The following is a 13,921-nucleotide window of genomic DNA, read 5'->3' as shown; positions in this document are numbered from 1 at the left end:
TCTGCCCCTTCCCCACTTGCACTCTTTCCCTCAAAATAAACATTTTTTTAAATACTTAGTTTTAATAGCACACAAAAACTTTGCTCCTGTGTAGCTGTTTCCTCCACTTTGTATTGTTGTTGCCACAAATTCCATCCATACGTTGTGTGCCTATCAACATAAATGTATAATTACTCTTTTATATAGTTGTCTTTTCAAGCACACAAAACAAGAGGAGTTACAAAACTAAAAATACATCAGTGCTTTTATAATTTACCTATGTAGTTACCTTACTGGTGTCTTTTATTTCTTCATATAGAGTCAAGTTACTGTCTTACGCCCTTTCATTTCAACCTGAAGGACTCCAATTAGCATTTCTTGAATCACGTGTGCCAGCAACAAGCTCCCTCAGCTTTTATCTGGGAATGTCTTAATTTCTCCTACATTTTTGAAGGATAATTGTGCCAGGTCCAGAATTCTTGACTGGCAGTTCTTCTCTTCTAGGACTTTGACTATGTCTTCCCACTGTACTCTGACATCCGTGGTTTCTGATGAAAAATTAGCTATTGATCTTATTGAGGATGCCTGGTACTTGACAAGTCCTTATTCTCTTGAATTGGGATTTATAGGTCAAGTCTTTGGTCAAATATGATATGATTTTGGCCATTATTTCTTTAATTTCTCTGCTCCTCTTTCTCCTTTCATTCTGGGACTCTCATTATGCATATGTTGGTACACTTGATGGAGTCCCCACATAACTCTTAGACTATACTTTTAATTTTCTTTCTTCTCTTTCAACTGGGTAATGCAATTGACCTAGCTTCAGATTTATTCTTTTTTTTCACCTTCCAGAATTTATTTTTCAAATCTATTTGTCTCAGAATTTTTACAAAAGTAATACATGTTTAGTGTTAAAAATTAAGAAAACACAGAAAATTGTAAAGAAGAAAATAACAAATAATCCTCAGTCACCATCATGTAGAAAAAATAACTGATAACGTTGTTTCATATGCTGCTTTTCCCCCACATAACCCATGGTATTTTCCCACACGAATTAAATATTCTTTGAAAATGTAATTTTTAAAATAGAACTACCATATGATCCAGTAATCACATTATTGGGTATTTATTGAAAGAATATGAAAACACTTAATTTGAAAGGATATATATACACCTTTATGCTTATTGCAGCATTATTTACAATAGCCTAATGATGGAAGTAGCATGTGTCCATCAATAGATGAATAAATAAAGGTGTGTGTGTGTGTGTCTAATGGAATAATACTCAGCCATAAAAAAATGAAATCTTGCCATTTGCAACAACATGGTTGGAGCTAGAGCATATAATGCTAAGTGAAATAAATCAGAGAAAGACAAATACCATATGATTTCACTCATTTGGAATTTAAGAAACAAAACAGATGAGCAAAGGGAAAACCAAAGAACAGATGGTTGCTGGGGCGGGGGTGAAGGGATGGATGAAATAGCTGATGGACTCCTTGATGAGCACAGAGTAATATATGGAATTATTGAATCTGTATTGTGTACTTGAAAGTAATTTAACAATTATGTTAACTATACTAGAAGTAAAATAAAAATGCATAAATAAAATGTGTTGGCTTAAAGATTAAAAAAATAATAAAGTTAATTTCATTTCAGTATTTGACTGGACATTAGTCTTGGCTTCTAAACTGCCCTCCTTGTCCTCTTGAGTTTTCCATAACTGCCCTTCTATGTCTGCTTGGCCGGTACCTCCTCCTGTGCTCAGCCTCTGTCACCTGCTGTAGTTACCATTCCTTTTTTGTGATGAGAACATTTAATATTTACTCTCAGCAACTGACAGGTATATTGTCAACTATATTGACAAGTATATTGTCGGTATTGTTAACTATAGTTACCATGCTGTACATTAGATCCCCAGATCTTCTTATATATAACTGGAAGTTTATACTCTTTGACCAACATCTTCCCATTTGCCCCAAGCCCCAGCCCCTGGCAACTACCATTCTGTTTCTAGGAGTTCAGCTTTTTTAGATTCCACATATAAGTGATAGGATACAGTAATTATCTTTCTCTTATTTCAATTACTAAAATACCCTCAAGGTCCATCCATGTTGTCACAAAAGGCAGGATTTCCTTCTTTCTCCTGGCTGAATATTAGTCCTGTGTGTGTGTGACATCTTTATCCATTCATCCATAGATGAACACTTAGTTTGTTACCATAGGTTGGCTGGTGTGAATGTTGCAGTTAATATGAGAGGGAAGATATCTTTGATGTCCTAATACCATTTCTTTTGGATATATGCCCAGAATTGGGATTGCTGGATCATATAGTAGTTCTATTTTTAATTTTTTGAGGATAGCATTTCACTAGGAACTGTACCAACAGTGCATGAGGGTCTCCTTTTCTCCAAATCTTAGCCAATACTTATTTCTTAACTGTATTTTGATTCTAACAGGTATGAAGCAGTATCCTCATTGTGGTTGTGATTTGCATTTCCCTGATGATTAGCAGTATTGAGCACCATTTCAAATACCTGTTGGCCATTTGTATGTCTTCTTTGGGAAAATGTCTATTTAACTCCTGTGCCCATTTTAAAATCTTTTTTGTGTGTGTTACTGAGTTGTATGAATTATTTTAGTGTTGTGTCACTTCATTTTGCTTTTGTTGCTTATGCTTTTTGGTATCCTATCCCAAAAAACTAATAATTATTACCAAGACCAGTGTCAAGGAGCTTTTCCTCTATGTTTTCTTTTTTTTTTCTATTTTTTTTTTTTACATTTTGTTTATTTTTGATATACAGAGAGAGAGAGACAGAGCACAAGTGGGGGAGGGGCAAAGAGAGAGGGAGACACAGAATCTGAACCAGGCTCCAGGCTCTGAGCTGTCCGCACAGAGCCCAATGTGGGGCTCAAACTCACAAACGGTGAGATCATGACCTGAGCTGACGTCAGATGCCTAACTGACTGAGCCACCCAGGCGCCCCTCCTGTATGTTTTCTTTTAGGAGTTTCATGGTTTCAGGTCTCATGTTGAAGTCTTTAATCCATTTCAAGTTCATTTTTTTGAGTGGTATAAGAAAGGAATCTATTTTCTTTTTTCTGCATTTTGTTACCCAGTTTTCCCAGCACCACTTATCAAAGAGTCTATTTTTTCCCCATTGATTATTCTTGGCTCCCTTTCAAATATTAGTTGACCATATATGTGAGGGTTTATTTCTGGGCTCTTGATTCTGTTCTGTTGGTGTATTTGTCTGTGTTTATGTCAATACCATACTGGGTTTTCTTTATTGCTATAGCTTTGTAATAATGTTTGAAATCAGGAAGTGTGATACCTCTAGCTTTACAGTTCTTTCTTATGATTGCTTTAGCTATTTGGGGTCTTTTGTGGTTCCATATAAATTTGAGGATTTTTTTTCTATTTCTCTGAAAAATGTCATTGGACTTTTGATAGCAATTACATTGAATCTACAGGTGGCTTTGGATTGTATGGATGTTTTTTTTTTTTTTCAGTTATTTTTTTAGTGTTTATTTTTTTTTCCAATATATGAAATTTATTGTCAAATTGGTTTCCATACAACACCCAGTGCTCATCCCAAAAGGTGCCCTCCTCAATACCCATCCCCCACCCTCCCCTCCCTCCCACCCCCCATCAACCCTCAGTTTGTTCTCAGTTGTTTTTTTTTTTTAATTTTTTTTTTAACGTTTATTTATTTTTGAGACAGAGAGAGACAGAGCATGAATGGGGGAGGGTCAGAGAGAGAGGGAGACACACAATCCGAAACAGGCTCCAGGCTCTGAGCGGTCAGCACAGAGCCCAACGCAGGGCTCGAACTCACGGACTGCGTGATCATGACCTGAGCCGAAGTCGGAGGCCCAACAGACTGAGCCACCCAGGCGCCCCTGTTCTCAGTTTTTAACAGTCTCTTATGCTTTGGCTCTCTCCCACTCTAACCTCTTTTTTTTTTTTTCCCCCCCCCCTTCCCCTCCCCCATGGGTTTCTGTTAAGTTTCTCAGGATCCACATAAGAGTGAAATCATATGGTATCTTTCTCTGTATGGCTTATTTCACTTAGCATCACACTCCAGTTCCATCCACGTTGCTACAAAAGACCATATTTCATTCTTTCTCATTGCCACGTAGTATTCCATTGTGTATATAAACCACAATCTCTTTATCCATTCATCAGTTGATGGACATTTAGGCTCTTTCCATAATTTGGCTATTGTTGAGAGTGCTGCTATAAACATTGGGGTACAAGTGCCCCTATGCATCAGTACTCCTGTATCCCTTGGATAAATTCCTAGCAGTGCTATTGCTGGGTCATAGGGTAGGTCTATTTTTAATTTTCTGAGGAACCTCCACACTGCTTTCCAGAGCGGCTGCACCAATTTGCATTCCCACCAACAGTGCAAGAGGGTTCCCGTTTCTCCACATCCTCTCCAGCATCTATAGTCTCCTGATTTGTTCATTTTGGCCTTTAGTGTTTATTTTTGAGACACAGAGCAAGAGACAGAGTACAAGTAGGGGAGGGGCAGACAGGGAGACACAGACTCTGAAGCAAGCTCCAGGCTCTAAGCTATCAGCACAGAGCTTGACATGGGGCTCTAACTCAGGAACCATGAGATCATGACCTGAGCTAAAAAGTCAGATGCTTAACTGACTGAGCCACCCAGGCGTCCTGGATTGTATGGATGTTTTAACAGTGTTCTTGGGATTCATGAACACAGGATATCTTTCTATTTGTGTCTTTAATTTCTTTCGTTAGTGTTCTAGTTTTCAGTGTACAGGTCTTTCATCTTCCTTAAATTTATTTTTTTTAATGTTTATTTTTGAGAGAGAGAGTGAGCGGGGGAGGGGGAGGGGCAGAGACACAGAATCTGAAGCCAGCTCCAGACTCCAAGCTAGCTGTCCCCACAGAGCCCAACATGGGGCTGGAACTCACTAACCACAAGATCATGACCTGAGCCGAAGTTGGACACCCAACCAACTGAGCCACTCAGACGCCCTCATTAAATCTATTTCTAAATATTTTACTGTTTCTGGTGCTGCCTGTTTTCTTTACTTCTTTTTCAGATAGTTCATTAATGTTTAGAAACGTGACTGATTTCTATATGTTTATTTTATATTCTGCAGCTTTACTGAATTTATTCTAACAGTTTTTTGGTGAGATTTTTCGGCTTTTTGTATACATAAGATCACATCATTTGCAAATGGAGACCGTTTTATTTCTTGCTTTCCAAATTGGTTGCCTTTTATTTCTCTAATTGCCTAATTGCTCTGCTAGGACTTTTAGTACTGTATTGAATAGGAGTGTTAAGAGCGGGGATCCTTATCTTGTTCAGGATCTTGGAGAGCTTTCATCCTTTTACCATTTGATTTTGATAGTAGCTATGGGCTTGTCACATATGACCTTTATTATGTTGAGCTGTGTTCCTTTTATATCCCTTTTTTTTAGTTTTTATCAAGAAAGGGCATTGAATTTTTGTCAAATGTTTTTTTCAGCATCTGTTGACATAATCATATGATTTTTGTCTTTTATTCTGTTATTATGGTGTATCATATTTGTTGACTTGTTTTTGTTGAACTACCCTTGCATCCCAAGGATAAATCCTACTTGAAAATGGTGTATAATCGTTTTGATGTGCTGTGCAATTTGGCTTGCTAGTATTTTGATGACAGTTTTGTGTCTTTGTCCATCAGAGATGGTGGCCTGTAGTTTTCTTTTAGTGTCCTATTAGGGTAATTCTGGCCTCTTAAAATGAGTTGGAAGTCTGGCCTCTGCAAATTTTTGGTAAGAATTTGAGAAGAATTGGTGTTAATTCTTTTAAATGTTTGATGAATGTATCAGGGAAACCCATCTGATCCTAGGCTTTTCTGTGTTTTGAATACTGATTTAATATTCCTGCTCATTATTAGTCTGCTTAGATTTTCTATTTCTTCATTATTTACCCTTGGTAAGTTCTCTGTTTCTAGGAATTTACCCAGTTCTTAGAGGTTATCCAATTTGGCAATGTGTTCATAAGTAGTCTCTATTTTTATTATGTTTTTAAATATTCCAGTATAGTTAACATACAATGTTCTATTAGTTTAATGTGTACAGTATAGTGATTCAACAATTCTTTACATTCTCTGTGCTCATTATCAGTGTACTCTTAACCCCCACCACCTATTTCACCCATCTCCCCACCCACCTCCCCTCTGGTAACCATCTGTTCCCTGTAGTGAAGAGTCTTTTGGTTTTTCTCTCTTTGTATTTTTCCTTTTCTTCTTTGTTTTGTTTCTTAAATTCCATATATTAGAGAAATCATAGGTAGTCTCTTAATCCTGTCTATCTCTGTGGTATCCATTGTAATGTGTCTTTCATTTCTGATTTTATTTAAATCTTCACTCTTATTTTCTTAGTCTAGCTAAAGTTTTGTCTATTTTGTTTATCTTCCCCCCACTCCAAAAAACACACCTCTTATTTTTATTGAGCTTTTGTATTGTTGGCTTTTTTTTTTGTCTCTATTTCATTTATATCTGCTGTGATCATTGTTATTTCCTTCCTTCTACTAACTTTGGGCTTAGTTTGTTCTTTTTCTAGTTATAAAGTTAGGTTGTATTTGAGATCTTTCTTGTTTCTTACTGTAGTCAGTTATCCCTGTAAATGTCCTCTTGTAGCCTTTTTTGGTTCATCCCATAAGTTTTGATATGTTGTGTTTGCATTTTATTTTTTGTCTCAAGATATTTTTTAATTTCCCTTTTGATTTCTTTTTTTGACTCCTTGATTTTTCAGGAGTGTATTGTTTAATTTCCACATACTGTGAATTTTTCAGTTTTCCTCCTATTGATTTCTAGTTTTGTACCATTGTGGTTAGGAAAGATACTTGGTATAATTTCAGTCTTCTTAAATTTTCTAAGACTTGTTTCGTGACCTGTCATATGATCTATCTGGGAGAATGTTCTGTGTGTGTTTGAGAAAAGTGTATATTCTGCTGTTCAGTGAAATGTTCTGTATAGTCCTGGTAGGTCCATTGATCTAAAAAGTATAGTTCAGTAACTCAAAGGGATACATGCACCCAATGTTCCCCAATGTTTATAGCAGCATTATTTACAATAGCCAGATTATTGGCAACAGTCAAGTGTCCATCAACTGATGAATGAATAAAGATGTACGTGTGTGTGTATACACACACACACACACACACACACACACACACACACACACACACACACACACACACACTGGAATATTACCCAGCCATATAAAAGAGTGAATGAAGTCTTGCCATTTGCAACAACATGGATAGAGCTAGAGAGTATTATGCTAAGCAAAATAAGTCAGAGAAAGACAAATACCATATGATTTGACTTATATGTAGAATTTAAGAAACAAACAAACAAGCAAATGGGAAAAATAGGCAAACCAAGAAACAGACTCCTAACTATAGAGAACTCCCAGAGGGGAGGTGAGTTCAGGGTGGGTTAAATAGGTGATATGGATTAAGGAGTGTACTTGTTGTGATGAGCCACCAGGTGTTGTATGGAAGTGTTGAATCACTATATCATACACCTGAAATTAATATCATACTGTATATTTACTTGAATTTAAATAAAAACTTAAAAAAATGTACAGTTCAAATCTAACATTTCCTTATATTCTGTCAGGGCAATCTATCCCTCATTGAAAGTAGTGTGTACCATTGTTGAAAGTACCAGTCTACCATTATGTATTGTTATCTGTTTCTCCCTTTAGATGTTAGTATTTGCTTAATATATTTAGGTGTTCGAGTATTGTATGTATATAATTTACAATTGTTATATGCTCTTTGAATTGACCACTTTATAAATAATGACCTTTGTCTCTTGTTACAGGTTTTGAGTAAAAGTCTATTTTGTCTGAAATAAGTATAGCTTACCCATTGGCTCTCCTTTGGTTTCTATTGCATAGAATATCTTTTTACAACCCTTCACTTTGAGTCTGCATGTACCCTTAAAGGTGAAGTGAGTCTTTTGGAAGCTGCTGGGTCTTGGTTTTTTTTATCCATCTAAGTATTCCATCTGTGCCTTTTGATTGGAAAATCAGTATACCTACATTTAGAGTAATTATTAATGGGCAAGGGCTTAGTAATGCCATATTAATGTTTTCAGGCTGTTTTGTATTTTCCTTGTCCTTTCTTCCTCTCTTGCTAACTTCCTTTGTGAATTGGTTTTCCATAATAATATGCTTTGATTCTTTCTGTTGATCTTTTTTGTATCTAACTAGGTTTTTGTTTCTGGCTACAATGAGTCTTACATAAACATCTTATAGATATAAAAGTGTGTTTTAAGCTGATAACAACTTTGTATACAAATATTCCACCCTTTTACTTCCTCCAAATTCATTTTACATTTTTAATGTTCAGTTTACCTCTTTTTGTAGTGTATATTCTTTAACAAATTATTTTAGCTTTTAATATTTTTAATACTTTTATCCTTTAACTTTTATCATCCGTGGATGATTGTTTAAGACTGTGTTCTTCTGGGGCTCCTTAGACTGGCTGCAGCTGGTTCACAGGCTACTGCAGGGTCTATAGCTGAGACCAAGGTCTGTAGGTCTATTACCCAACAGGTGGGTGAGACTCCTCCCCCATCCCTTGGCTTATGGGGCTAGGTTTCCCAACTCCCAACAGAGGCACTTATGTCCATGGATGGATGCCAAATTGTTGTTGCATGGCGGCAGTGAGAGAGGTCTTATTTGGCCATAATGCTGACATCACTGCTCATGTTAATGTTGCTGTAACTTTTTTTTTCCCCTTTATGTGTTTCACAGTGTCTCATTTCTTTGCACACCTCATAGTTTTTTTGTTGAATAATGGATATTTTTTTAATATTTATAGTTTTTTATATTTTTTATATTTTTAATATATAATTTTTAAAAATATTTTAATATTACTATTTTAATATTATATTAATATTTTTTAATTATTTTAATATTTTTAAAATATTTTTAATATTATAATGTGGCCGCTCTGGAAATCAAATTCTCACTCTTTCCTAGGGCTTGTTATGGTTTGTTGTTGTTTAGTTAGATTTTTCTGAAGTGATTTCATAACTGTTTTTGTGTGGTCATTGAAGTCTGTTCTCTTAGTTTAGTGGTCAGCTAGTGGTTTGCCTTAAACTCCTGGAACAAAAAAATACATATTTTTCCCAGTCTTTGTAGGTGGGTTCTGTGTGTACGTTGGTATCTTTAGTGGCAATACTCAATATCTTCAGTACTTAACCAGGATATTTATAATTCTGCCTTAGCCTTTACTTCTGACTTGCACAGAGCCTGATGCTCATCCAGAGGTGTGGAACTTAGGGCCTTCTCAGGTATTTTCTACGAATGTGCTTAGTTAGCCGCAGGCACACACATGGCCTTCTAGATTCCCAGGAATGTGTGGAACTTTTCCAAGTCCTTATTCTCCAAAGCATCTCATTCCCCAGCCTTTTTCCCCAAGCTTTTCACTTTGTCTGTTGTTTAATCCAATTGTATTGTATGCCTTGTCCCAGGAAGTGAGGACTAATGCATTTGCCTTTGAAGGATTTCAATAAATGCTCACCCCACCCTTGATAGCATCCGAATCAGACTAAAATAAAAATGTTTGATATCAAACACATTGAAAATGCAGGCTAGTTTATTAAGCAAGACTATATGGTCAGAGGTTTGGATTTGAAAGCCAATAATAGTGTACAATTCAGTCATTCTCCCCCAATACCTTAGGGGCTAGTACTTGATGAGTTTTTAGACTTTGTGGAGGCAGAGTATATTTGGAGTAAGCAACATACAGTCTCCTGCTTTGCAACTTGGCAACCATGTCAAAAAGGAACTGGAGAGGGGCTCCTGGGTGGCTCAGTAGATTGAGTGTTCGACTCTTGATTTCGGCTCAGGTCATGATCTCATGGTTCACAAGATCGAGTCCCATCCTGGAGCCTCCTTGGGATTCTCTTTGTGTACCACCGCACCCCCTGGCTCAAAATAAATAAACTTTAAAAAAAAAAAAAAGGAGATACAGAGCATGTGATTCCTCAGTCTAGTGAGGGAGGTGAAAATGTATTTGGAAAGCAGAATACTGAAGGCCTGATGAGACAAGATTTACCTGTCAGCAAGTATGACTGCAAACATACACAGTTCGATTATTTGCAATAGTTGCTTATGTTCTTCCCAGTCGCATCCTCACAGTGAACAGCTATTTGATCTCATTGGAGAAATTACCTTTAGGCAGATCATCTTGCCTTGAGTCTTTTTTTTTTTAATGTTTATTTATTTTTGAGAGAAAGAGCACAAGCAGGGGAGGGGCAGAGAGAGAGGAGAGACACAGAATCCGAAGCAGGCTCCAGGCTCTGAGCTGTCCGCACAGAGCCCGACGCAGGGCTCAAACTCAGAAACTGAGATTAAGACCTGAGCTAAGGTCAGTCAGACCTTAACCTGACCGAGCCACCCAGGCGCCCCTTGCCTTGAGTCTTAAGTCCTTGCTTCTATTTCTTCCTTCTCTTTGTTGGACTTTCACATTGGCTGTCTCCTTGATGCTGTGTTTCAAGCAGCCACATACTCTTTTTAAGTATTTTACATACAAGGCTACCTTAAACACTATTTTAACACTGTCTTTTTCCTTTGTTAAGAGCTGGGGTGGAAAGGAGAATGGCTTTGGACTTGCAGAATGTTGCAGAGACTTGCATATGATGGTAAGTAATTCTTGAATATGGATATCTTGGCAGAGCTATTATTTTGAGCCTTACTTTACAATGAATATATGGAATATTAAGTTGCCACTTCAGATCAAGATCTTTGAGGAACCTGACATCAGTTAAGACATAACACACCTTATCTAGGTGTTTGGGCCCTCATTGTGTTGGCATTTGGAAGAATTTCAGAAACACAGTGTATGTTCATACCCAGGTCTTGAGTAGAACGCTGCATTTGGTGAATCAGTTTGAAAGTGATGAGAAATCCTAGAAAGTGCATTTGCTTGCATTCTTTCACTGTTACTGTTGGAACTCTGGGCACTGTGGTGCGATTTTTAAAAATGGATGCTCGAGGGGCGCCTGGATGGCTCAGTCAGTTAAACATCAGACTTCAGCTCAGGTCATGATATCATGGTTTGGAGTCCGAGCCCCGCATCAGGCTGTTTTCAGCATAGAGCCTGCTTTGGATCCTCTGTCCCTCTTTCTCTGCCCCTCCCGTTTGCTTACTTGTGTGCGCGCGCACGCTCTCTTGCTCTCTCGCTCTCTCTCAAAATAAAATAAACTTTAAAAAATTTTAAACACACAGACAAAAAAAAAGAATGGACACTGGGAACAGTTCTGCCATGAGAGTTATTGGGACCTTTACAATGTTACATGTGCTTTCCAAGTTTACCACTCGTGCCCTGTCCTACCTTTTTATCTGTGCTTAGATTACAAGCTTAGGCCATCCTCCTTTCTGCTTTGATATGTTGCTTTGTGATCCCAATTTGGGATCACAATTGGGTGTGTGAAAACAATTCTATGTCAAGAAGCAACTATATTTTTTAGCAGATGTTGCTGCCTTTGTCAGATTGTCGTGTATAGGACAAATAGCTGTGATGAAATGTAGTGATTTTATTTTAGTAAGCCTTTTTCCCCGGGGGAATGGTTCTTTTTCTGATCAAAGAAAACTACAAATTAGAACAAATTACTTTCCCATTTTAGTTGGTATATTTTCTTTAGTGTGCATTATAGGAATGAATATTGGGTAGTATGGGAAATAAGTGTTATCTAATGAGCAAAGCTACATAAATCTTAAAGAGTATTCAGTTTGGAATTCTAATTCTGAGAAAATAACATTTCATCTTTAAGTTGGTTAATTCTGAGCCTCCATTTGTATATTAAGCTTGTTCTTTACCCCTTGGGCAAAACAGTATGATATACTCTACTAGGTTTGTATGATGCCTGTTTTGGGCCCAGCCTTTGTTAAGAAATCACACACATCCTTCTATTTATTGATATTTGGTATATCAATGAGACTTTGAAAAGTATGATGTATACTTTCAAAGGAATTAACATATATATACATGTTTTAAAAACTTGTAAGAATTATTGTATACAATAATTCTCCATTTCCAGAGACAACCACTGTGATTGTTTTTTTTTTTTTTTTTTTTTTAACATTTATTCATGTTTTAAGAGAGCACAAGCAGGGGAGGGGCAGAGAGAGAACAAGACACAGAATCCAAAGCAGGCTCCAAGCTCTGAGCTTTCAGCACAGAGCCTGATGCAGGGTTCAAACTCCTGAACTGCAAGATCATGACCTGAGCTAAAGTCAGACGCTTAACCAACTGAGCCACCCAGGTGTCCCATACTGCTACTGGTTTCTTTTAAGGATTCATTCTAATGTACATTCTGTTGTGGTCTTAATTTTGTTTTTGCTTTTTTAGAGTTAAAGAGGATTTGTTGCCAGGGTCTGGTTCATAGTGACTTGGTATTTACCTGTGCAGAAAGCATTTTGATATCATAGGAAGTGGTGTAGAATGATATGAAAGGGACTATTTGAAGAATTAAGAAGGTACACCAGTGAGGCACAGTTTGAATAAAATATTTCCAGAGGTGATGATGGACACTAAAATTTCCAAGAGAATGTTCTTTTCCCTTCTCGAGCTGGTACCTAGACTCTTATATTTGTTCTCCATCCTTTCTTGGATTCTTATTCATTATTGGTTGGTGGACTTGCCTCTCTTTTCCCTCTTAAGAATAGCTGCGCCCAGAATTGATCTCTTGAAAGAAAGGGCAACTCATAACTTATAAGAAATATGAAGGCATTTGGAGCCTTGGGCTTCATCCTCCTGATTGTGTGTGTGTGTGTGTGTGTGTGTGTGTGTGTGTGTGTGTGTGTGTGTGTGTGTGTGTGTGTTTAATGTTTATTTATTTATTTTGAGAGAGTGTGTGCATGTGAGCTGTTGGGGGGAAGGAGAGAGAGAATCCCAAGCAGTCTTCTCGCTATTAGCATAGAGCCCGATGTGTGGCTCGATCTCACAAACTGAGATCATGACCTGAGCCGAACTCAGGAGTCACTTAACCAGTTGATCCACCCAGGCGCCCCTGTTTCTGTGTCTTATAAGACATCTGAACTCTGCTAAGAAAGGAGTAAAGGCAGTGTAGCCGCTGTGACTATACTGCTTATTCTGCTGCTACAATGATTTGGACAAGTGGTTAGGACTTGGAAGGAAGAGTAGGGGAGAAGATGGTATCTAATTCTTTCATGTGCTTCATACACAGAAATACCCACCCAGTGCAACTACACTACACTTTGAATTCTATGCAGACCCTGGGGCCGAGGTCAAAATCGAGAAAAGGGTAAGTCTCATAATAGGCTTGTTCTGATAGAGTCTATCATGTACTGTAACTGGGGTTGACTTTTTCTAGGACTCCTCAGTTAAATGAGGGAATGGTTTTGAGCTACATTGCTGCCCTCCCAATTTAAATACATCTACCAGTTTCTCAGGAATAAGTGTTCATTGTATGCCCTGCTCTGGTAGGTTTGGATCTTACTTATGTTGGAGCTGCCGAAAGATAGGACTCCTCTATGGTGTGTTGCCATGACGTGCATTTTTCTTCATTTCAGTTGGGAATTCCAACATGCAGTTTAAGTCTGGAAAGTGATCAACTTTCTCTACTTAAGCCAGTTTGCAAGAAGTCTATATATTGCTTACAGGGTACTGCTTCAATTATGTGATCATTCCATATTCTTTGAGGAAATACTAAAATTATTTTTGTTTAGAAGTAGCTTAGTGAATAAGATCTTCTCTTTGATCTGTAGCATTAATGAATAATCCTTATAGATTAATGACTCCTTGAAAACAGTTGTAATGCATATTTGGAGAGTGAAGCCATTTTCATGGATTTTGTCTTTGCTATGAATACATGATCTGTAGGATAAGAAAGAGAAAAAGACAAAAAAATAGACAAATACAGAAAACACTGGT

The 13,921-nt window shown here is 37.3% G+C and overlaps 1 protein-coding gene across 13 annotated transcripts in view; it reads left to right on the top strand.

The window, feature by feature from the left end:
• The window catches only part of HUWE1 (HECT, UBA and WWE domain containing E3 ubiquitin protein ligase 1), a 167,448-nt gene that overhangs the window by 51,069 nt on the left and 102,458 nt on the right, over positions 1 to 13,921 (top strand). For all 13 annotated transcript variants that reach the window (XM_042974387.1, XM_042974391.1, XM_042974397.1 and 10 more), the window contains 2 exons: positions 10,605 to 10,667; positions 13,215 to 13,292. In XM_042974387.1, coding sequence (XP_042830321.1) covers positions 10,605 to 10,667; positions 13,215 to 13,292 — 141 coding nt within the window. The remainder of the gene's footprint in view (positions 1 to 10,604; positions 10,668 to 13,214; positions 13,293 to 13,921) is intronic.

Source organism: Panthera tigris, chromosome X, assembly GCF_018350195.1.
Source record: "Panthera tigris isolate Pti1 chromosome X, P.tigris_Pti1_mat1.1, whole genome shotgun sequence".
NCBI lineage: Eukaryota > Metazoa > Chordata > Mammalia > Carnivora > Felidae > Panthera > Panthera tigris.
The sequence above is the reverse complement of the archived record's forward strand: the minus strand, read 5'-3'. Positions and strand labels throughout refer to the sequence as shown.